Source organism: Symphalangus syndactylus, chromosome 11, assembly GCF_028878055.3.
Source record: "Symphalangus syndactylus isolate Jambi chromosome 11, NHGRI_mSymSyn1-v2.1_pri, whole genome shotgun sequence".
NCBI classification, from domain to species: domain Eukaryota; kingdom Metazoa; phylum Chordata; class Mammalia; order Primates; family Hylobatidae; genus Symphalangus; species Symphalangus syndactylus.
In genome coordinates, this window is record NC_072433.2 from 17,425,205 (window position 1) to 17,448,065 (window position 22,861).

Sequence of the window (22,861 nt, forward strand, 5' to 3'; positions counted from 1 at the left end):
GGATTACAGGCACTCGCCACCAGGCCCGGCTAATTTTTATATTTTTAGTAGAGACGGGGTTTTACCATGTTGGCCAGGCTGGTCTCGAACTCCTGACCTCATAATCCATCCAGCTTGGCATCCCAAAGTGCTGGGATTACAGGCAGGAGGCACTGTGCCCAGCCAAAATACACTAAAATATTAAAAGGTAGTGTTGAGAGTTAGCTTCATATTCCCTTTTCCCAAGAGACAATTACAGCATGGTGAAAGAGTAACCAAATCAAAAGGCCTAAATTATTATGCAAGTTCTACTACTAAGTGAAATTTGGCAAGTCACTTAACCTAAGTCTGTTTTCGTATCTGTAAATGAGGATTAACAGCATTTTTCTAGCTTCCTTCAGATACTGTTTGTGCTGATCAAAAGTATAAGTGCTTTATAAAACGTAAAGTGCTAATTAAACATTAGGCATTCACGACCAGCCTAAGCAACATAGTGAGACTCTGTCTCTAAAAAACTTTTAAAAAATTAGCAGGGCATGGTGGTGCACGTCTGTGGTTCCAGCTACTTGGGAGGCTGAGGCAGGGGAATTGCTTGAGCCCATGAAGTTGAGGCTACAGTGAGCTATGATAGTGCCACTGCACTTCAGCTTCAGCAACAAAGTGAGACCCTCCTCTCTAAAAGAAATAAACATTAAACAAACAAAAAAATTAGGCATAGTTATTAGTTTTAAAACGCAAGACCTCAGATATTCTCACAGGTGTAGAAAAGAACAGTATTTGCAAGAGGATGTTCATCACAGAATTATTTCTAATAGAAAAAAATTTGTATGAAGGAAAAATGAAGCAATAGGGAAAAGAAAAAAAACTGACTGTAACTTATAAGTAAATATGAGCTGGCCGGGCGCGGTGGCTCATGCCTGTAATCCCAGCACTCTGGGAGGCCGAGGGAGAAGATCACAAGGTCAGGAGTTTGAGACCAGCCTGACCAACATGGTGAAACCCCGTCTCTACTAAAAACTCAAAAATTAGCCAGGTGTGGTGGCTCGCGCCTAGAATCCCAGCTACTCAGGAGGTTGAGGCAGGAGAATTGCTTGAACCTGGGAGGTGGAGGTTGCAGTGAGCCGGGATCACAGCACTGTACTCCAGCCTGGGTGACAGAGTGAGACTCCGTCTCAAAAAACAAACAAAAAAAAAGTAAATATGAGCCCAATATGATATTGGAAATTTCTGAATGTCACATAAGACACTTAAATGGGACTTTACATAAACTTTTACCTTTCAAATATACCCTTATATATTAATTACTTTAGTAATAAACAAGTATTATACTTTTATACATTTAAAAACAAAATTTTGGCTGGGCACAGTGGCTCACACCTGTAATCCCAGCACTTTGGGAGGCCAAGGTGGGCAGATCACTCGAGCCCAGAAATTCGAGACCAGCCTGGGCAACATAGCAAAACACTGTCTCTAATAAAAATAAGCCAGGTGTGGTGGTGCGTGCCTACAGCCCCAGCTACTCAGGAGGCTGAGGTGGGAGGATCACTTGAGCACGGGAGGTCGAGGCTGCAGTGAGCCTTGAACGCGCCACTACACCACTGCACTCCAGCATGGGAAACGAGAGTGAAACTCTCTCAAAATAAAATAAAAGAAAAGAAAATTTTGTTACAGGATGCTATATTGTTTTACTTAAAACCTGGTAATAAAAAATGGGTATACTGTATTAAAAAATAAAAGTTTACCATGTATTCTGAAGGAGCCATAAACTCAATAGTAGCATTTTGAACTTCTGGTCTTCTGTGAGGTTCTCCATAAACTCTGGTCAAAGGGTTGTACAAGAATTCTTCAGGAACTATATAAAGTTAACAATACACACATATTGAAAAAACTGAAAGAATTTTAATATATTTTGCATTTGGCCACTTTCTTCCTTGAAAAGATGACAAAAATTCATTAAATGCCAATTATTTTCTTTTTTTTTTTTTTGAGACGGAGTTTCGCTCTGTTGCCCAGGCTGGAGTGCAGTGGTGCAATCTGGTTCACCGCAACCTCCACCTCCTAGGTTCAAGCTCTTCTCCTGCCTCAGCCTCCCGAGTAGCTAGGATTACAGGCATGTGCCACCACGCCCGGCTAATTTTTTATATTTTTAGTACAGATGGGGTTTCTCTGTGTTGGTCAGGCTGGTCTCAAACTCCTGACCTCAGGTGATCCGCCCGCCTCGGCCTCCCAAAGTGCCAGGATTACAGACGTGAGCCACCACACCCGGCCTATTTTCTTAAATTTCACAATTATACAAGGATATTAACATTTCACATATGAAATGTACAGATACTAGCTGGCACTAGAAGCTATGGTAAGACAATTTCAGAGGTCAAGGTCATAAGGTTTAGTGAGTTTCATTAATTAATGAGACCTTTATGGAACATCACTTAACCTAACATCATACCTACCACTTATAATACACTAGTGGTCAAAGAGTATTTTCTAAATTAATTATCATTGTATCCGTCTTTCTACTAATTGTTTAGAAATTCAAATCCCTATGCACTCTAAAGGGTAAGCTATAGTTCAGGAAATAGCCTGGTTTGCAGATGAAAGGGACTTCAACTTTTATTACAATTTCATTTTGTATATTAAAGCACCTACACATAAAGATTTTAAAGGTAACTAAATACTACATGTACATTTTCAGAATTATTATAGTTCAAAAGAAAGTTCCTAGCCTATCCTTACTTTTCTATACTCAAAAAAAAAAAAACTACAAACAATAAAACTGTTTTGTTTTGTTTTGTTTGTTTGAGACAGAGTTTTGCTCGTTTGTTTTTTTGTGATGGAGTTTTGCTCTTGTTGCCCAGGCTGGAGTGCAATGGTGCAATCTCAGTTCACTGCAACCTCCACCTCCCGGGTTCAAGCAATTCTCCTGCCTCAGCCTCCTGAGTAGCTGGGATTACAGGCGCCCGCCACCAGGCCCAGCTAAATTTTTTATATTTCTAGTAAAGATGGGGTTTCACTACATTGGCCAGGCTGGTCTCAAACTCCTGACCTTAGGTGATCCACCCACCTCAGCCTCCCAAAGTGTTGGGATTACAGGTGTGAGCCACTGCATCTGGCTCTGTTTTGTTTGTTTTTGAGACACAGTCTCCCTTTGTCACCCAGGCTGGAGTGCAATGGCGCGATCTTGGCTCACTGAAACCTCTGCTTCCTGGGTTCAAGCGATTCTCCTGCCTCAGCCTCCCGAGTAGCTGGGATTATAGGCGCCCGCCACCACACCCAGCTAATTATTGTATTTTTAGTAGAGATGGGGTTTCACTGTGTTGGCCACGCTGATCTCGAACTCCTGACCTCAGGTGATCCACCGCCTCGGCCTCCCAAAGTGCTGGGATTAGAGGCGTGAGCCGCCATGCCCGTCCAATAAAACTGGTTTTTAAAAACTCTTGGCCAGGGCCGGGTGCATTCTCGGGAAGCTGAGGCAGGAGTATTGCTTGAACCTGGGAGGCAGAGAGGTTTCAGTGAGCTGAGATCATGCCACTACACTCCAGCCTGGCGACAGAGCCAGACTCCATCTCAAAAACAAACAAACAAAAACAAACTCTTGGCCTGGTGCAGTGGCTCATGCCTGTAATCCCAGCACTTTGGGAGCCTGAGGCAGACAGGTCACTTGAGGTCAGGAGTTCTAGACCAGCCTGGCCAAAACTGTGAAACTCTGCCCCTACTAAAAATATAAAAATTAGCCGGGTGTGGGGGCGGATGCCTGTAATTCCAGCTACTGAGGAGGCTGAGGCAGGAGAATCGCTTGAACCTGGGAGGCGGAGGTTGCAGTGAGCCAAGATCGCGCCACTGCCCTCAAGCCTGGGCAAGAGTGAGACTCCATCTCAAAAACAAAAACAAAAACAAAACTCTTATATTCCTCTATTTCTCAAATCTTTCAGACACTGTGGATACTGGCATACCCATTTCCTTCTCTAACCCTAACAGAATCCTGTTGATTACATTATATTCCTCAAATAAAAACTGTGACATAGTTACTGAGAGAAAACTCCTCCTCCTCAATTACTGAGAAAACTACATTCAACTAACCTTCTAGCACTGCCTACCTCCCTTCATTCAGCAGTGAATGAATTGGGCAGCTATTCTGTGGACTTATTTTTTTTCACCCTAGAGAAAAGGCGTGGGACAATTTCTAAATAAAAATGTTTCTTAAATTCCTGGCTTAAGTAATACCATGAAATATACCACTTATTATATACCCAATACAATGTAAAAATGGGATATCCATGTAATACTATCATTATTTTTTGCTTAAAAAATAATTAAATTTATTTATGAATATAAATGCACAGAAAAAAGTTACCCGTAGTTTTCTCTGAGTGGAAGGATTGACTACAGGTAAATAAAAGGGTTTTTTTTTAACTGTGCATTTGTATCATCTGATTTCCCTACAATGCAAGTAGAAATGTTTAAATGTTTCAAAAAAGCATCCCATACCATCATTGACTCGATAACATAAGTTACACTTCCATCTCCTTTGATCAAGAAAGCTGACAAAAGGATTGATGTATGTCCTGCATGAACGGCATCTCACAATTGTACTGGAGGTAACCACAGGTAATTGCTGAAAAAAAAAAAAAACAGAATTAAATTTTTAAAGGCAATAATTATCATGTTGAAAACATAAGCATGAATCCATCCTGTCTAAATAACTGTTGGGATATTATCATTTTAGAGAAAACCTAGAATATAAGATGTATCTAAACTGCCATACACAAAAACCATGTAGTTGAAATGTATTAATTTTAAACCCTACTATTTTGTTCCAAGACCATTCTCATTAAAAGTTGTCTTAAAAAAAAAAATTACTGGCTGGGCACAGTGGCTCACATGTGTAATTCCAGCACTTTGGGAGCCAAGGCGGAATGATTGCTTGAGGCCAGGAGTTTGAGACCGGCCTGGGCAACATAGTGAAACGTGACCCTCTCAAAAGATTTAAAAAATTAGCCCAGTGTGGTGAGTTGGGTTGAAGTGGGAGGATCACTTGAGCCTGGGAGGTCAAGGCTGCAGTGAGCCATGATTGAGCCACTGCACTCCAGCATGGGCAACAGAGCAAGACCCGGTCTCAAAAAATAAAATAAAATAAAAATTTAAAAAGCATTTTTTTCCTCATTAAACACTCACATTGTGAAACCAAAATAGCAGGCCAGGCACAGTGGCTAACACCTATGTCTAAAATCCCAGCACCCTGGTGGGAGGCCGAGGCAGGAGGATTACTTGAAGCCAGGGGTTTGAGACCAATCTGGCCATGAAAGTAAGACCCTGTCTCTATTTTAAAAATAAAAATAGGCTGGGCGTGGTGGCTCATGCCTGTAATCCCAGCACTTTGGGAGGCCAAAGCGGGTGGAACACGAGGTCAGGAGTTCAAGACCAGCCTGGCCAACGTGGTGAAACCTCGTCTCTACTAAAAATACAAAAATTAGCTGGGCGTGGTGGCGGGTGCCTACAATCCCACCTACTTGGGAGGCTGAGGCAGGAGAATTGCTTCAACCCTGGGAGGCGGAGGTTGCAGTGAGCCAAGATTACGCCACTGTACTCCAGCCTGGGCAACACAGCAAGACTCCATCTTGGAAATAAATAAATAAATAAAAATAAAAATATCCCAGTGCTTTGGAAGGCCAAAGCAGGAGGATCACTTGAGGTCGGGAGCTAGAGACCAACCTGAGCAACACAGCAACAGCCCATTTCTACCAAAAAAAAAAAGAGTTTTTAAATAAATAAATAATAAGTTAAAAAAATAAAACCAAGATGGTAAATTTACAACGTACTTTTGGCATAAATGGCAAAGAAAAAAAATCAACATTCTAAAATATATGACCAATGAAACTATTACAAAGTTTGTTGATGTTACATTAAGAAGCTTACTTAGTTCTCAACTGTAATAAAGTAAGGTGAGGTTAAATAATCAATTAAACTTTGGAATTACACTCCTAGTTAAAGTTTATCCTACATATTAAAAGTTCTAAAGTCTTAGCTGGGTATAGTGGCCAGTGCCTACAGTACCACTTACTCTGTCTGGAGGCTGAGGCAGGAGGACTGCTTGAGCCCAAGAGTTCAAGGCTGCAGTGAGCTATGATCATGGAACTGCACTCTAACCTGGGTGACAACGAGAGACCCGGTCTCTGATAAATAAATAAATAAATAAATAACAGTAAATACATGGGAAGGGTCTTTGTAAGACTATCAGATGTGGGGAGATTTGTTTTGATTTATCAGAAACCCTGAGACAGGTGAACACTGATCAACTTAACTGAGAGCCAGTGCCTTGGACAACAAAGTGACATAGCATCTCATCTTTAAAAAAAGGTTTTATTTATTTATCTTTTTTTTTTTTTTTTTGAGGCAGTCTCACTCTATTGCCCAGGCTGGAGTGCAGTGTGGGATCCTAGCTCACTGCAACCTCCACCTCCCGGGTTCAAGCGATTCCCTTGCCTCAGCCTCCCCAGTAGCTGGGATTATAGGTGTGTGTCACCATGCTTGGCTAAATTTTCTATTTCTGGTAGAGACGAGTTTCAACACGTTGGCCAGGCTGGTCTTGAACTCCTGACCTCAGGTGATCTGCCCGCCTCAGCCTCCCAAAGTGCTGAGATTACAGGTGTGAGCCACTGCACCTGGCCTTTATCTTTTTTTTTTTAAGATAAGGATCTCATACCCAATCCTGGGCAACATAGTTAAGACTCTGCTTCTCAAAAAAAAAAAAAAAAAAAATCAATACAGTCAATAAAATTCTATCACCACCAAAAAAATCCTATTACCAAAAGAAGGTGTGTTTTGGGAAAGTTAGCAATCCTCAAGAGTATGTGGCCACACAGCTTTAGGACAAAGGTAAATCAGTTTCTTTCTTCTTTTGAAATAACTTTTCTTTTTGGATACAGGGTCTCACTCTGTCACCCAGGCTGGAGTGCAGTAGTACAATCATGTCTCACTGCAGCCTCAACCTCCTGGGCTCAAGTGATCCTCCCACCTTAGCCTCCTGAGTAGCCAGGACTAGGCTGGTCTTGAACTCCTAGACCCAAGCAATTCTCCCACCTTGGCCTCCAAAAGTGCTGGGATTAAAGGCCATGAGCCACCATGTCTGGCTTAAAACAACTTTTTAAAATAACAAATTTTACTGCAAGGATGGCAGAACAGGGAGACTAGGGTAAAGTACTTTAATGGGTAAATAATTCACGACCTATTAAAATAGTATGATTCATTTATTTAGTTTCTCTCAGTACCTCTATTCTATTCAGTACTTTTTGAATTTTCCAGCAATATACTTACTTTACACCTAGTATTTGAAAGTGTTTAGTAATAAAATTTTTGGTTGAATTGTAAGTAATCTGTCAATCATCAACTCCCTAAGGATAGATCAAACAAATTCTGTATGTAATTCTTGCATCACTGCAGAAAATTTTCACCACCAAGATAATTTTGCACAAGACATTTACCTTCACTAAAGAGGCCGGGTGTAGTGGCTCAGGCCTATAAATCCCAGCACTTTGGGAGGTTGGCAGATCACTTGAGGTCAGCTCGAGACCAGTCTGGCCAACATGGTGAAACACCATCTCTACTAAAAATACAAAAATTAGGTGGGTGTGGTGGCAGATGCCTGTAATGCCAGCTACTTAGGAAGCTGAGGCAAGAGAATCACCCGAACCTGGGAGGTGGAGATTGCGGTGAGCCGAGATCTTGCCACTGCACTCCAGTCTGGGCGACAGTGAGACCCAGTCTCAGGAAAAAAAAAAAAAAAAGTTGGGCACGGCGTCTCATGCCTGTAATCCCAGCACTTTGGGAGGCCAAGGCAGGTGGATCACGAGGTCAGGAGTTCAAGACCAGCCTGGCCAAGATGGTGAAATCCCCTCTCTACTAAAAATACAAAAATTAGCCAGGCGCGGTGGCAGGCACCTGTAATCCCAGCTACTAGGGAGGCTGAGGCAGGAAAATCGCTTGAACATGGAGGGCAGAGGTTGCAGTGAGCCGAGATCGCATCACTGCACTCCAGCCTGGGCAACAGAGGGAGACTCCGTCTCAAAAAAAAAAAAAGAAAAGAAAAGAAAAGAAACATACCACTAAGTCTTTGAAAGGATGAAGCAGCAGCCCCAAAGGAAGTTTGGCTTTATTCAATAAGGCCTGCGTCTGAGGAATGCTAGTCAGCGTGCATCGAAATAACCTATATCAAAGTAAAAAGTATGTATCAGTTGCTGCTATGATTATTTTTGAACAAAACAACAACAAAGGTTTAAAAGGTATACATTTTAATATTGGATCAGATTACAGATGAAATATTTCAATAGAGTCTCTAAAATTTTATCCCATTTAAATATTTAAATCTAAGTCCTATGCAGAAATAGAGTGGATGGTTATCCCATAACTAAAATATAGTCTCTTCTTGGCTTGTGTGTAAAACAGTCTAAACTATCAAATGACTTATTTTTTGTTTTGTAAGTCTAGTTGACACTGGAATTAAATTAAACTTGGGTGATGGCCCAAATTGCAAAGTCTATTATTTAAAAGTTCAGTTTTGCTGAAGATTCTAAATACAATTTAAAGGTACCAAATTTAATTTATCAGAAATTATTGATCGTATACATTTAAGCTTATGGTAATTTTTTAGGAAGAAAAGGTATTATGTTTGTTATGAAATTAATTTTAAACGAGAGCAAATAAAGGATTATGTAGAATCAAATCCCTGTACTTTGGATTTTGAAGAAAGAATGTAACCACCATAATGATAATGAATATCATAATCTCATTAGAGCTGATAAGAACAAAATCAGTTCAGGAGTTACATCCCTATTTCTTGACACAGGACTTTTCAAATCTCGATTAAGTAAACAAGTAAGAGTTCTGGCCGGGCGCGGTGGCTCACGCTTGTAATCCCAGCACTTTGGGAGGCCGAGGCGGGCGGATCACGAGGTCAGGAGATCGAGACCACGGTGAAACCCCGTCTCTACTACAAATACAAAAAATTAGCCGGGCGTGGTGGCGGGCGCCTGTAGTCCCAGCTACTCGGAGAGGCTGAGGCAGGAGAATGGCGTGAACCCGGGAGGCGGAGCTTGCAGTGAGCCGAGATCGCGCCACTGCACTCCAGCCTGGGCGACAGAGCGAGACTCCGTCTCAAAAAAAAAAAAAAAAAAAAAAAAAAAAAGTTCTATCTTTTGTATCTAGAACTTTCATAAATTAATAATTTGTACAGCTTATTCATAACACCTGATGTGCCCCCTGCAAAACACTAGAAAACTTTTCGGACATGCATAATGTCACATCTGAAGCCTTACTCTGGGTTACAGTTGAGTTTCTGGATGTCTTCATGCAAATTTGGAACTGGAGGCTTCAAAGGTGTTGTTGGAAGCATGTTTCTTTCTTGAAGAAGATTGACAACTCTTAGACCCTCTGGTTGTAGACTTAATCCACTCATGCTTGTGGTTAAATGATTAGCACCTAAGGGAGTCTACAGATATATAATTTTAAAGTAAGTAACTTTTATTAAGTGTGTAGGGAAGTGGTTAATTTCTCTGTAAATAACAAAAGTGTAATCTAGATCTCTTGGCCAATCTTTTGGTTCTGGAAAAATGTATGAAGACAAAGGCTTTATGAAATATCCATTATTATTCTAATTGGTTATAAAAATGTATAATATATCTTCCTAAAACTTTCTTCATGTGTATACAGTTTAAACCAAATGGAGAAATAGGTTAAAGAAAATCCCAAACAGTTTACCTGAGTAAAGGCTTGTGGCCCACTTGGGTAATTCAAGGAAGAGGGTGGTACTCCAGTTGCACCAGGTGGTGTTGTGTTCTGATAACCAGGCGGTAAGGAGGGATATGAATATCCAACACTTCGGCTCATTTTGGGATTCTTATTAGTAAGCTGTGGTGTTGCTAGAAACAAGGTAACTTTTAAGTTCTATTTTATACTCCAGAATACTTGATTTATTTATTAAAAAAAAAAAACATTTTTTTTGGAGAAAGGGTCTCTGTATTGCCCAGGCTGCAGTGCCGTGGCGCAATCACACCTCACTGCAGCCTTAACCTCCTGGGTTCACGTGATCCTCCTGTGTCAGCCTCCCAAGTAGCTGGAATGACTGGTGTGTGCCATCATGCCTGGCTGATGTTTTTATATGTTTTGTAGAGACAGGACTTCACCATGTTGTCCAGGCTGGGATTACAGGTGTAGCCACCACCCCTGGCCCAGAATGTTTTAAATCAACACATAAATCTAATAAGTTATAGGTATTATAACTCCAAAATTCTTTGGATAATTTAATACTTCCATTTATCAAATTTGTAAACTAAGACAAACACCAGTAACAAAGCAATAGCAATGATTAAAATCTATTTATTTATCATTTTATTTTTCGAGATAGAATCTCACTCTGTCGCCCAGGCTGGAATGCAGTGACACAACCTCGGCTCACTGCAACCTCTGCCTCCCGGGTTCAAACGATTCTCCTGCTTCAGCCTCTCGAGTAGCTGGGACTACAGGCGTGTGCCACCACACCAGCTAATTTTTGTATTTTTAGTAGAGATGGGGTTTTACTGTGTTGGTCAGACTGGTCTCAAACTCCTGACCTCAGGTGATCTGCCCACCTTGGCCTCCCAAAGTGCTGGGATTACAGGCATGAGCCACTGTGCCCAGCCAAAAATCTTGTTAATAGATTTACACTAGTTAATATTTTATACTATAGCAGTAGACACAAAAACTAGTTTGCACAGTTAATTTACTTTCATATCGGCTGGGTGTGGTGGCTCATGCCTGTAATCCCAGCACTTTGGGAGGCTGAGGTGGGCAGATCACTTGAGGTCGGGAGTTCGAGACCAGCCTGGCCAACATAGTGAAATCCCATCCCTACTAAAAGGTACAAAAATTAGCCAGTTGTGGTGGCATGCGCCTGTAGTTCCAGCTACCTGGGAGGCTGAGGTGGTAGAACTGCTTGAATCTAGGAGGTGGAGGTGAGCCAAGATTGTGCCCACTGCACTCCAGCCTGGACGACAGAGGGAAACTCTGTCTCAAAACAAAAACAAAACCAACAAAACAAAAGAATAATTTACTTTCATATCATGTACTACATTTTGTATTCAGACTAAAATTTTAATTCAAAACAACCTTAATTAAAACATCCTGGAAGGGTGAGGTGGCTCATACCTGTAATCCCAGCACTTTGGGAGGCCAAGGTAGGTGGATCACAAGGTCAGGAGATCAAGACTATCCTGGCCAACGTGGTTAAACCCCACCTCTACTAAAAATACAAAAATTAGCTGGGCGTGGTGGCAAGTGCCTGTAATCCCAGCTACTCGGGAGGCTGAGGCAGGAGAATCGCTTGAACCAGGGAGTTGGAGGTTGCAGTGAGCCAAGATCACACCACTGCACTCCAATCTGGGCGACAGAGCAAGAATCCATCTCAGAAAAAAAAAAAAAAAAAATCCTAAATGGGCCGTGTGAGGTGGTTCACGCCTGTAATCCCAGCAAATCGGGGAACCAAGGCAGGAGGGATCTCTTCAAGCCAAGGGTTCGGGACCAGCCCAGGCAATATATTGAGACCCACCACCCCCATCTCCACAAAAATAAAAAAAAACTAGCCTGGCATGGTACCATATGCCTGTAGTCCCTGCTACTCAGGGAGGGTGAGGTGGAAGATCGCACGAGCCCAGGAGTTTGAGGCTGCAGTGAGCTATAACGGTGCTACTGCACTTGAGCCTGGGTGACAGAGACCCTGTCTCAAAAACAAAAACAAAAATCCTAAAAGTACTCTATAGTCAAAACATAATAATAATAAATCCATGATCCCAATTCTGACAGGAAGAAAAACTTAACAAAAAATCTAATACATAGAAATAAAAAATGTTAAATAATAGAGCCAGGTGTTGTGGCACACACCTATTATCCCAGCACTTTGGGAGGCAAAATGGGCAGATCGCTGGAGCCCGGGAATTCAAGACCAGCCTGGGTAACATGGTGAAACCCTGCCTCTACAAAAAATACAAAAATTAGCCAGGGCCTGGGCATGGTGGCTCACGCCTATAATCCCAGCACTTTGGGAGGCTGAGGCGGGCAGATCACTTGAGGTCAGGAGTTAGAGAACAGCCTGGCCAACATGGTGAAATCCTGTCTCTACTAAAAATACAAAAATTAGCAGGGTGTGGTGGCGGGTGCCTCTAATACCAGCTAACTGGGAGGCTTAAGTGGGAGAATCACTTGAACCCGGGAGGCAGAGGCTGCAGTGAACCGAGATCTTGCCACTCCAGCCTGAGCAACAGAGCGAGACTCAGTCTCAAAAAACAAAAACAAAAACAAAAACAAAAAGCTGGGCATGGTGACACGTGGCTATAGCCCCAGCTACTCAGGAGGCTGAGGTGGGAGGACTGCTTGAGCCCAGGAGACTAAGGCTGCCATGAGCCATGATCGCACCACTGCACTCCAGCCTGAGTGACAGAGTGAGACCCTGTGTCCAAATAAATAAATAAATAAGTTAATAGTATGTATGGCTACATGATTATGAAGTTTCCCTCTTAGTTTCCTATATATTTGTACAATTACCACATATTATTTTTATAATCAGAAAAAAGAGATTAAAAAAAAAAAACTTTCATAGCATCTCACCCAATAAGCCACCTCCTTCAATCTCATCGTAACTACTGTGGACCACCATAGATCCGTTATTGGTATTTGATGTAATACCTAAGAAGGAAGTTCATCAAGAAGATTTTAATTAGAATGATTATTACAATCTCTGTATGATTTGAACTAATATCCAAAATTTTAAATAATTTTCTAAACAACAAATAATTTAAAACCACAGCCTATTAAAAACATCGAAAATCCAAGTTTTTACATATACGATAGTTTCAAGTAATTTAGCTGCAACTTCAGGGAAAGGAAACATGAGTCTTTGGAAAGAGTCTTTTTTCACCTTACACTGTACCTAAGCCAAAGCCCCAAATAACAAGGCTTTTTCAAAACCTACTCCAGCAAAACAACTTCTAGCAAAAGATGGTTCTTTATGAAGTTTATAAAATTATATACCATCTGAAAGATTTCAGCAGTTGTGAGAGCTGCATTAAAAACCTCTAAGGAGGCCGGGCGCGGTGGCTCACGCTTGTAATCCCAGCACTTTGGGAGGCCAAGGTGGGCGGATCACGAGGTCAGGAGATCGAGACCACGGTGAAACCCCGTCTCTACTAAAAATACAAAAGAATTAGCCGGGTGTAGTGGCAGGCGCCTGTAGTCCCAGCTACTCGGAAACGCTGAGGCAGGAGAATGGCGTGAACCCGGGAGGCGGAGCTTGCAGTGAGCCGAGATTGTGCCACTGCACTCCAGCCTGGGCGACAGAGCGAGACTCCATCTCAAAAAAAAAAAAAAAAAAAAAACCCACCTCTAAGGAGCAGTACACCATGAAACAAAAATTATCAAAATCAAAACCACCTAAAGAAAAAGAGGCCAGGTGCAGTGGCTCACCCCTGTAATCCCAGCACTTTGGGAGGCCAAGGCGGGCGGATCACGAGGTCAGGAGTTAGAGATCAGCCTGGCCAACATGGGGAAATCCTGTCTCTACTAAAAATACAAAAAAAATTAGCTGGGTGTGGTGGCGTGTGCCCGTAATCAGCTACTCGGGAGGCTAAGACGGGGAATTGCTTGAACCCGGGAGGCAGAGGTTGCTGTGAGCCAAGATTGTGCCACTGCACTCCAGCCTGGGCAACAGAGTGGAACTCCATCTCAAAAAAACAAACAAAAAAAGAAAGTAAAATTATGAGGAACAAAGACCTTACTTTCTTTTTTTTTTTTTTTTTTTAGATGGAGTCTCACTCTGTTGCCCAGGCTGGAGTGCAGTGGCGCAATTTCAGCTCACTGCAACCTCCACCTCCTGGGTTCAAGGGATTCTCCTGCCTCAGCCTCCCAAGTAGCTGGGACTACATGCACCCGTCACCACACCCGGCTAATTTTTTGTATTTTAGTAGAGACAGGGATTCACCATGTTGGCCAGGATGGTCTCAAACTCCTGGCCTCGTGATCCATGTGCCTCGGCCTCCCAAATTGCTGGGATTACCGGCATGAGCCACCACGCCCAGCCCTTGTTTTCAAAATATCTAACAAAGAGAGTGGAATCCAAATTAATACGAAGATGATATAAATGAATAAGAACAACTGCTTTAAGTCCAGAGGACAATCACTAAAATAGAATTAAAATCTTAACATCTCTTCTCCCAAAATTATACAGGATTAAATACAAATGCCAGGGACATCTGTTTATGAGAACTAAATATTTATTTCTAGTTACCTCTACTAAGTATGAGCTCTAATTCAGGAATAGAAGAAACTTAATTCAGTGAATAGCATTAACCTCTAGCACCTAAGTACAAAACTGCTAACTTCAATAGCTGTATTAACATGAAGCAGATAAATTTAATGGTTTAAAGTCAGTAACTTCTTTCCAGTTCTCAAGACCAACATGACTTTAGCCAGAATTTGTAACAGAAAACCACAGTAAAACTTTTAGGAGAAACAAAAACACTGGGCATATTGTGAATTATTTTTAGTTGTTAAAAAATGTAGGCAAGGTGTGGACGCTTACACCTGTAATCCCAGCACTTTGGGAGGCCAAGGCAGGCAGATCACTTGAGCTCAGGAGTTCACACCAGCCTGGGCAACATGGGAAAATCCTGTCTCTACTGAAAATACAAAAATTAGTAGGTTGTGGTGGCACATGCCTATAATCTCAGCTACTCAGGAGACTGAGGCACAAGAATCGCTTGAACCTGGGAGGCGGAAGCTGCAGTGGGCCAAGATCCTTCCACTGCACTCCAGCCTGGAAAAAAGAACTCCAGCCTGGACAACAGAGTGAGACTTATGTCTCAAAAATAAATAAAATAAAATATTAGCCAGGTGTGGTGGTACACACCTGTAGTTGCAGACCAGGACGCTGCAGCTGTAGCCTCCTGCACCTCTGCATTCCAGCCTGTGTGACAGAGTAAACTCTATCTCTTAAAAATTTTTTTTTCTGGGGCTGGGCGCAGTGGCTCACGCCTGTAATCCTAGCACTTTGGGAGGCTGAGGCAGGCGAATCACAAGGTCAGGAGATCGAGACCATCCTGGCTAACACAGTGAAACCCCATCTCTACTAAAAATACAAAAAAATTAGCCGGGCGTGGTGGCAGGCGCCTGTAGTCCCAGCTACTCGGGAGGCTGAAGCAGGAGAACGGCGTGAACCCGGAAGTGGAGGTTGCAGTGAGCCAAGATTGCGCCACTGCACTCCAGCCTGGGAGACAGAGTGAGACTCCGTCTCAAAAAAAAAAATTTTTTTTTCTGCCGGGCGCAGTGGCTCACGCCTGTAATCCCAGCACTTTGGGAGGCTGAGGTGGGCGGATCACCTGAGGTCAGGAGTTCAAGACCAGCCTGACCAAAATGGAGAAACCCCGTCTCTACTAAAAATACAAAATTAGCTGGATGGGGTGGCACATGCCTGTAATCCCAGCTACTTGGGAAGCTGAGGCAGGAGAATTGCTTGAACCCAGGAGGCAGAGGTTGCGGTTGGCCAAGATAGCGCCATTGCACTCCAGCCTGGGCAACAAGAGTGAAACTCCCTCTCAAAAAAAAAAAAAAAAAAAATTTTTTTTCTTATTTAAATATTTAATGTAACTTGATTTTCAAAGTAATACTGTGGCAACCAATGAGCAAATGCCTCATCATTTTGATACTCTTTTTTTTTTTTTTTTTTTTTGAGACCGAGTCTTACTCTGTCACCCAGGCTGGAGTACTGTGGTGTGATCTCGGCTCACTGCAACCTCCACCTCTCGGGTTCAAGCAATTCTCCTGCCTCAGTCTCCCGAGAAGCTAGGATTACAGGCACATGCCACCACGCCTGGATAATTTTTGTATTTTTATTTTTTATTATTTTTATTTTTTTTGAGACAGAGTCTTGTTCTCTTGCCCAGGCTAGAGTGCAATGGGCAACACTGGAGTGCCTTATGGGTTCAAGCAATTCTCCTGTCTCAGCCTCCTGAGTAGCCGGGATTACAGGCACCCAGCACCACTCCTGGCTAATTTGGTGTTTTTTTTTTTTTGAGATGGAGTTTTGCTCTTGTCACCCAGGCTGCAGTGAAATCGTGCCATCTTGGCTCACTGCAACCTCCGCCTCCCAGGTTCAAGCAATTCTCCTGCCTCAGCCTCCTGAGTAGCTGGGATTACATGTGCCCACCACTATGCCCGGTAATTTTTGTATTTTTAGTAGAGACAGGGTTTCGCCATGTTGGCCAGGCTGGTCTGGAACTCCTGACCTCAGGTGATCCGCCCACCTCGGCCTCCCAAAGTGCTGGGATTACAGGCGTGAGCCACCGCGCCTGGCCTTAATTTCTGTATTTTAGTAGAGATGGGGTTTCACCACCTTGGCCAGGCTGGTCTCAAACTCCTGACCTAAGGTGATCTGCCCACCTCAGCCTCCCAAAGTGTCAGGATTGAAGGCATGAGCCACCACGCCTGGCCTTGTTACTCATTGCTAACATTATTCTTTTCCCTACTTATAATACTTAATGTAATGCTAGAAGAAAACACAAAAATGATAATATTGATTGTATTCAGTAGTAGAATATGGGCAATGTTTTTACCCCCTCATCTGTTTCCCTATTTCTACATCTTGCTGCAACGATTATATTACTGCTAAAATCAAAAGCAATTCTCCTGCCTCAGCCTCCCAAGTAGCTGGGATTACAGGCATGTGCCAGCATACCTGGCTAATTTTTGTATTTTTAGTAGAGACAGGATTTCACCATGTTGGCCAGGCTGGTCTCGAACTCCTGACCTCAAGTGATCCGCCTGCCTCAGCCTCCCAAAGTGCTGAGATTACAGGGGTAAGCCACCGCGCCCAGCCTAAAATCAAATTTCTTACTTTATAAAATATCTTATTTAAATGAACACTCTTATTTCCATTACATCCCAAGATGATGCTTTAAAATATATTACTTATATAAAACTGCATGTAGCTGACATTGATTCCAGGGAGGGGAAAATCAAATTTCAAAAGCTTGTATTTTTCCACTGCTTGTATAAATGACTTTTATTTAGTTTCATAAGTATATGCTAACATTTACGATAATAGTGGCAATCAAAAAACATCTTTTTTTTTTTTTTTTTTTTTTTGAGATGGAGTCTGGCTCTGTCACCCAGGCTGGAGTGCAGTGGCGCAATCTCAGCTCACTGCAAGCTCCGCCTCCCAGGTTCACGCCATTCTCCTGCCTCAGCCTCCAGAGTAGCTGGTACTACAGTCGCCTGCCACCACACCCGGCTAATTTTTTTGTATTTTTAGTAGAGACAGGGTTTCACCATGTTAGCCAGGATGGTCTCGATCTCCTGACCTCGTGATCTGCCGGCCTCAGCCTCCCAAAGTGCTGGGATTACAGGCGTGAGCCACCGCGCCCGGCTCAAAATACATCTTGAATGAAAAGGGTCAATATTTTAAAAGGAGATTCCTAACATTCTAACATCATGTCAAGAAAAGTCGTAATTCTCCTCTTGCATGCACCCCCAAAAGCCACCTGACTTTATAGCCATGATTTTTAAAAAATCTGCATAGCAACAAAAAAAGTGTCAAAATGCTAAGAGCTTTTTTCCCAATGGTAGTCACAGCCCAGCAGATGGCAATGGAATTCCTGAGGAACTTTAAATTGTAAATTCCTGTAGCCTATCCCTAACCAGAACTAGATTTTCTGGAAAAAATGTGATTTTAATGCACAGAATTCAGCTAATATTCATCTTTCTACCCTAAGTCAAAACTTGAGGATTTGACTTTGTTTCTTGGTTCACTTACCTTCTTGGTTGACAGCCGAATTAAATGAGGGCTGGGGTACATCTCTATATGATGATGTCTGGGGCATGAGGGCCCTTATTGGGGGTGGGCCTCCAGCTGGAGGGGGCCCATGAGGAACTCCTGGTTGAAAAGTTGTAGGCAGAGGTGGATTCGCTAAGGGAGGTACAGAAGAACCTATGGAAACATTGGTTTTTCACACGTCACTTAAGAACTCAAGACTATGGCCAAAATCAGCCTTTTATCAAAGCTGAGTAACTTCCAAACTTACATTTAAATTATAATAACCAAAGAGTTACCAGAAACATGTTAACTTCCCAAATTTACAATTTTTCAATCTACATGCATATTTTACAAATTTCTCTCTCTTCCTTCTCTCCCTCCCTCCTTCCCTTCCTTCCTTTTTTCTTTCTTTGTTTCTTTTCTCCTGCCTGCCTGCCTTCCTGCTTTCCTTCTTGTCGCCCAGGCTAGAGTGCGATAGCACTATCTCAGTTCACTGCAACCTCCACCTCCCGGGTTCAAGAGATTCCCCTACCTCAGCCTCCTGAGTAGCTGGGACTATAGGCATGCAAAACCATGCCCGGCGAATTTTTTGTATTTTTAGTAGAGCCAGGGTTTCACCATGTTGGCCAGGCTGGTCTCAAACTCCTGACCTCAGGTAATTCGCCCATCTTGGCCTCCCAAAGTGCTGAGATTACAGGCATGAGCCACTGTGCCCGGACCATATTTTACAAATTTCTAACTCTCCCCTACCAGGCCTCTTACCTGTCAATTATTAAAGCGGGGTAAATATAAAATTTGGATTAAATCACTTCTAGAGTAGATACATTGCCCTGTTTTTATTATTATTATTTTAAATTTTAATAAAATAGAGATGGGGGTCTCATTTTGTTGCCCAGGCTGATCTTGAATTCTGCAGCTCCAGTAATCCTCCTGTCTTGGCCTCCCAAAGTGCTGGGATTACAGGCGTGAGCCACTGTACCTGGCCAGCCCTGTTTATTAATTTTTCATTAACTGATCATTAGATTCAATAGGACATGTGTCATATTCTAGTACAAATTAACATGAATAAAATTTCAATGTTATTAATTTTGTACTATTTTGTTAATTTTGTTTACCAACATAGTCTGTTCCATTAACATCAACTAAGTTTAGAGTAAGCCTAAAAATAGAGGGCCGGGCCAGGCACAGTGGATCACCTGTGGTCAGGAGTTCAGGACAAGCCTGGCCAACATGGTGAAACCCCATCTCTACTAAAAACACAAAAAATTAGCCAGGTGTGGTGGTGGGCACCTGTAATCCCAGCTACTTGGGAAGCTGAGGCAGGAGAATCACTTGAACCTGGGAGGCGGAGGTTGCAATGAGCTGAGATCTCGTCACTGCACTCCAGCCTGGGCAACAGGAGCGAGACTGTGTCTCTAAATAAATAAATAAATAAAAATAGGGGGCCAGGAGCAGTGGTTCATGCCTATAATCCCAGGACTTTGGGAGACTGAGAAGGAACACTTTTTTTTTTTTTTTTTTCTGAGACGAAGTCTCACTCTTGTCCCCCAGGCTGGAGTACAATGGCGCCATCTCGGCTCACTGCAACCTCCGCCTCCTGGGTTCAAGCGATTCTCCTGCCTCAGCCTCCGGGAGCAGCTGGGTCCACAAGTGCGTGCCACCACGCCCGGCTAATTTTTGTATTTTTAGTAGAGACAGGGTTTCACCATATTGGCCAGGCTGGAGGCTGATCTCAAACTGCTGACCTCGTAATCCACCTGCCTCGGCCTCCCAAAGTGCTGGAATTACAGGCGTGAGCCACCGCGCTCAGCTCGAAATTTTTCAAAATGTTTCACCAATACTGTTAAATACTCCAGTATCAAGTTGAAAAATTGCCTATTAGGCTGGGCGCAGTGGCTCACGCCTGTAATCCCAGCACTTTGGGAGGCTGAGACAGGCGGATCACAAGGTCAGGAGTTTGGGACCAGCCTGGCCTATATGATGAAACCCTGTTTTTACTAAAAATACAAAAAAATTAGCAGGGTGTGGTGGCGCATGCCTGTAATCCCAGCTACTTGGGAGGCTGAGGCAGAAGAATTGCTTGAACCTGGGAGGCGGAGGTTGCAGTGAGCCGAGATTGCGCCACTGCACTCTAGCCTGGGCGACAGAGTAAGGCTCCATCTCAAAAAAAAAAAAAAAAAAGAAAAAAAGAAAAATTGCCTATTACTGAACCTTACAACCGCTAACAAGACTATCAGTGCCTTGTTGACAAAAGTGAAGACAAAGATTATTGCCATGTAACTCCCTTATCAAAGAAGTAGTCACACATATCTATGGCAGTACAGACAAGTCAAAGGAACAAAGGGGCAAGGTACATTGCCAACTCAGCATGAACAAGAATATAAGATACATCTGGCCACAAAGATGTAACAACCTACAACCTAATGTTTAACGAATAAAAGTAAACTTATAGAGATTTTCACAGCTTTTAGAAGACTATTTTTGGGCCGGGCACAGTGGCTCACGCTTGTAATCCCAGCACTTTGGGAGGCCGAGGCGGGTGGATCATGAGGTCAGGAGATCAACACCACGGTGAAACCCCATCTCTACTAAAAATACAAAAAATTGGGCCGGGTGCAGTGGCTCACGCTTGTAATCCCAGCACTTTGGGAGGCCGAGGCGGGCGGATCACGAGGTCAGGAGATCGAGACCACGGTGAAACCCCGTCTCTACTAAAAATACAAAAAAATTAGCCGGGCGTGGTGGCGGGCGCCTGTAGTCCCAGCTACTCGGAGAGGCTGAGGCAGGAGAATGGCGTGAACCCGGGAGGCGGAGCTTGCAGTGAGCCGAGATTGCGCCACTGCACTCCAGCCTGGGCGACAGAGCAAGACTCCGTCTCAAAAAAAAAAAAAAAAAAATACAAAAAATTAGCCGGGCGTGGTGGGGGGCACCTGTAGTCCCACCTACTTGGAGAGGCTGAGGCAGGAGAATGGCGTGAACCTGGGAGGCGGAGCTTGCAGTGAGCTGAGATCACGCCACTACACTCCAGCCTGGGTGACAGAGCGAGACTCCGTCTCAAAAAACAAAAAAAAGAAGACTATTTTTGAACAGATAATCATATATTTCATAAAATGAACATTTTTTCAAGTTGAATAATTCTTATTTATGACACTGACAGCTAGAGTTTCAGAGTCTGCCCTCTCAGCCCCTAAATGAGTATAATGATGCTTAAAGGTGACCTATTAAAAAAATTCAGGAAAATTTAATATATGAACTAAAAACTTAGTATAACCTAGATATTCACAGCTTTTATATCAGACTATCAAGTACCAACTCTCAGTTATGAGTTGGAAAAACAGGAAAAAAAATGAGGAATTTGAAGGTTCTTTGAAGGTTCAAATGAGAAAAAAGGTTACTTTTTAGGTTCATTTTATTAGTTTATATGTTTTCATTTCCCCTTCTTTCATAAGTTTCAGCACTTTTTTTTTTTTTTTTGAGATGGAGTCTTGCTCTGTCGCCCAGACTGGAGGCTGTGGTGCAATCTCAGCTCACTGCAACCTCCACCTCCCAGCTTCAAGCTCTTCTCCTGCCTCAGCCTCCTGAGTAGCTGGGATTACAGGCGCATGCCACCATACTTGGCTAATTTTTGTATTTTTAGTAGACGCAAGGTTTTCACCATGTAGGCCAGGCTGGTCTCGAACTCCTGCCCTCAGGTGATCCACCCGACTCAGCCTTCCAAAGTGCTGGGCTTACAGGCGTGAGTCACCATGCCCAGTCTCAGCACTTATTTATGTCTCTCTCACCAAATCTGTAGTGGAGACAAGGTACTCTGAGGGTTTCTATTATAGCTAAAGAAATTTCAGATTATTGATAATGTACCTTTTTAAGAGAAGCTACACCTACTCTTATTTATTTTTAAATAAAAATATTTTAAAAAATAGAGATGGGGTCTTGCTATTTTGCTCAGCCTAGTCTTGAACTCCTGGCCTCAAGTGGATCCTCCTGCCTCGGACTCCCAAAGTGCTAGGATTATAGGCATGAGCTACCACGCCTGGCCCTTAAATAGTTTTTAAATAAATGTTTTCCCAAACTATTTTATTGTGGCTTTGGGCAAATTATTCAAGTCTTATACGTTAGATCTGTAAGAGGCTGTTATGAAGATTAAACAAGATAATGCAGGCCTGGCTAGGTGGCTCACACCTGTAATCCCAGAACTTTAGGAAATCCAGGCAGCAGGATGGCTTGAGGTCAGCAATTACAGTGAGCTATGTTGCAGTTAAGTGAGCTATGATTGTGCTACCCTACTCTACCCTGGGCGACAGGGTAAGGCCCTGTCTGTACAAAAAAATAAAGAACAAAAGATTAGCCAGGCACTGTGGCACGCCTACTCAGGGAGGTGAGGCGGGAGAATAGCTTGAGCCCAGGAGTTTGATGACATAGTGAGCTAGGATTGCGCCACTGCACTCCAGCTTGGGAAACAGGGAGACAGCCTATCTCTAAAAAATAAAAAGCAATACAGAAAAACAGATAATGATATAAAAGTTTGATAGAGCCTGGAAAATAATATGGATAACATTTTTTTTAACACTTAAATTTTTTTTTAGACAAAGTCTCACTCTGTCACCTAGGCTGGAGTGCAGTGGCACAATCATAGCTCACTGCAGCCTCAACTGCCAGAGCTCAAGCAATTCTCCCACCTCAGCCCCCCGAGTAGCTGGGACTACATATTCATTCATTCAAGTGATTGATGTGTGCCACCATATTCATTCATTTCAAGTAATTGATGCTCACTCATGGTATCAAACGAATTAGAACAAAAGTAACATGAAGGATTTTAGCTCTAGTAATTGCAGGTCAGAAGATTTCCACAAAGAAACAAGTTTCTAGAGGCAGCTTTAATCTTTACAAGGCCAAAATGCATTCACCAGGGCCAATGTCTGATCAAAGGCTTGGAAAAATAAAGTTTCAGCTGTTAACAATTTACAAGCCTGATGGAGTATATGCCATACAAACATACATGAGTTTAAAAAGGTAACTATTGATATTACTATTTCACTTGGAAGCCTTCACTAGTTC

At 42.8% G+C, this 22,861-nt stretch overlaps 1 protein-coding gene across 3 annotated transcripts in view; it reads right to left on the reverse strand.

Moving 5' to 3' along the window:
• SEC24A (SEC24 homolog A, COPII coat complex component) overlaps positions 1 to 22,861 on the reverse strand; it is a 77,373-nt gene that overhangs the window by 39,985 nt on the left and 14,527 nt on the right. For 2 of the 3 annotated variants that reach the window (XM_055297681.2, XM_055297683.2), the window contains exons 3-9: positions 17,807 to 17,980; positions 12,610 to 12,687; positions 9,730 to 9,890; positions 9,288 to 9,460; positions 8,077 to 8,179; positions 4,465 to 4,591; positions 1,722 to 1,831 (exon numbers count right to left, since the gene is read on the reverse strand). In XM_055297681.2, coding sequence (XP_055153656.1) covers positions 1,722 to 1,831; positions 4,465 to 4,591; positions 8,077 to 8,179; positions 9,288 to 9,460; positions 9,730 to 9,890; positions 12,610 to 12,687; positions 17,807 to 17,980 — 926 coding nt within the window. The remainder of the gene's footprint in view (positions 1 to 1,721; positions 1,832 to 4,464; positions 4,592 to 8,076; positions 8,180 to 9,287; positions 9,461 to 9,729; positions 9,891 to 12,609; positions 12,688 to 17,806; positions 17,981 to 22,861) is intronic. The other variant, XM_055297682.2, reaches the window with a different exon arrangement.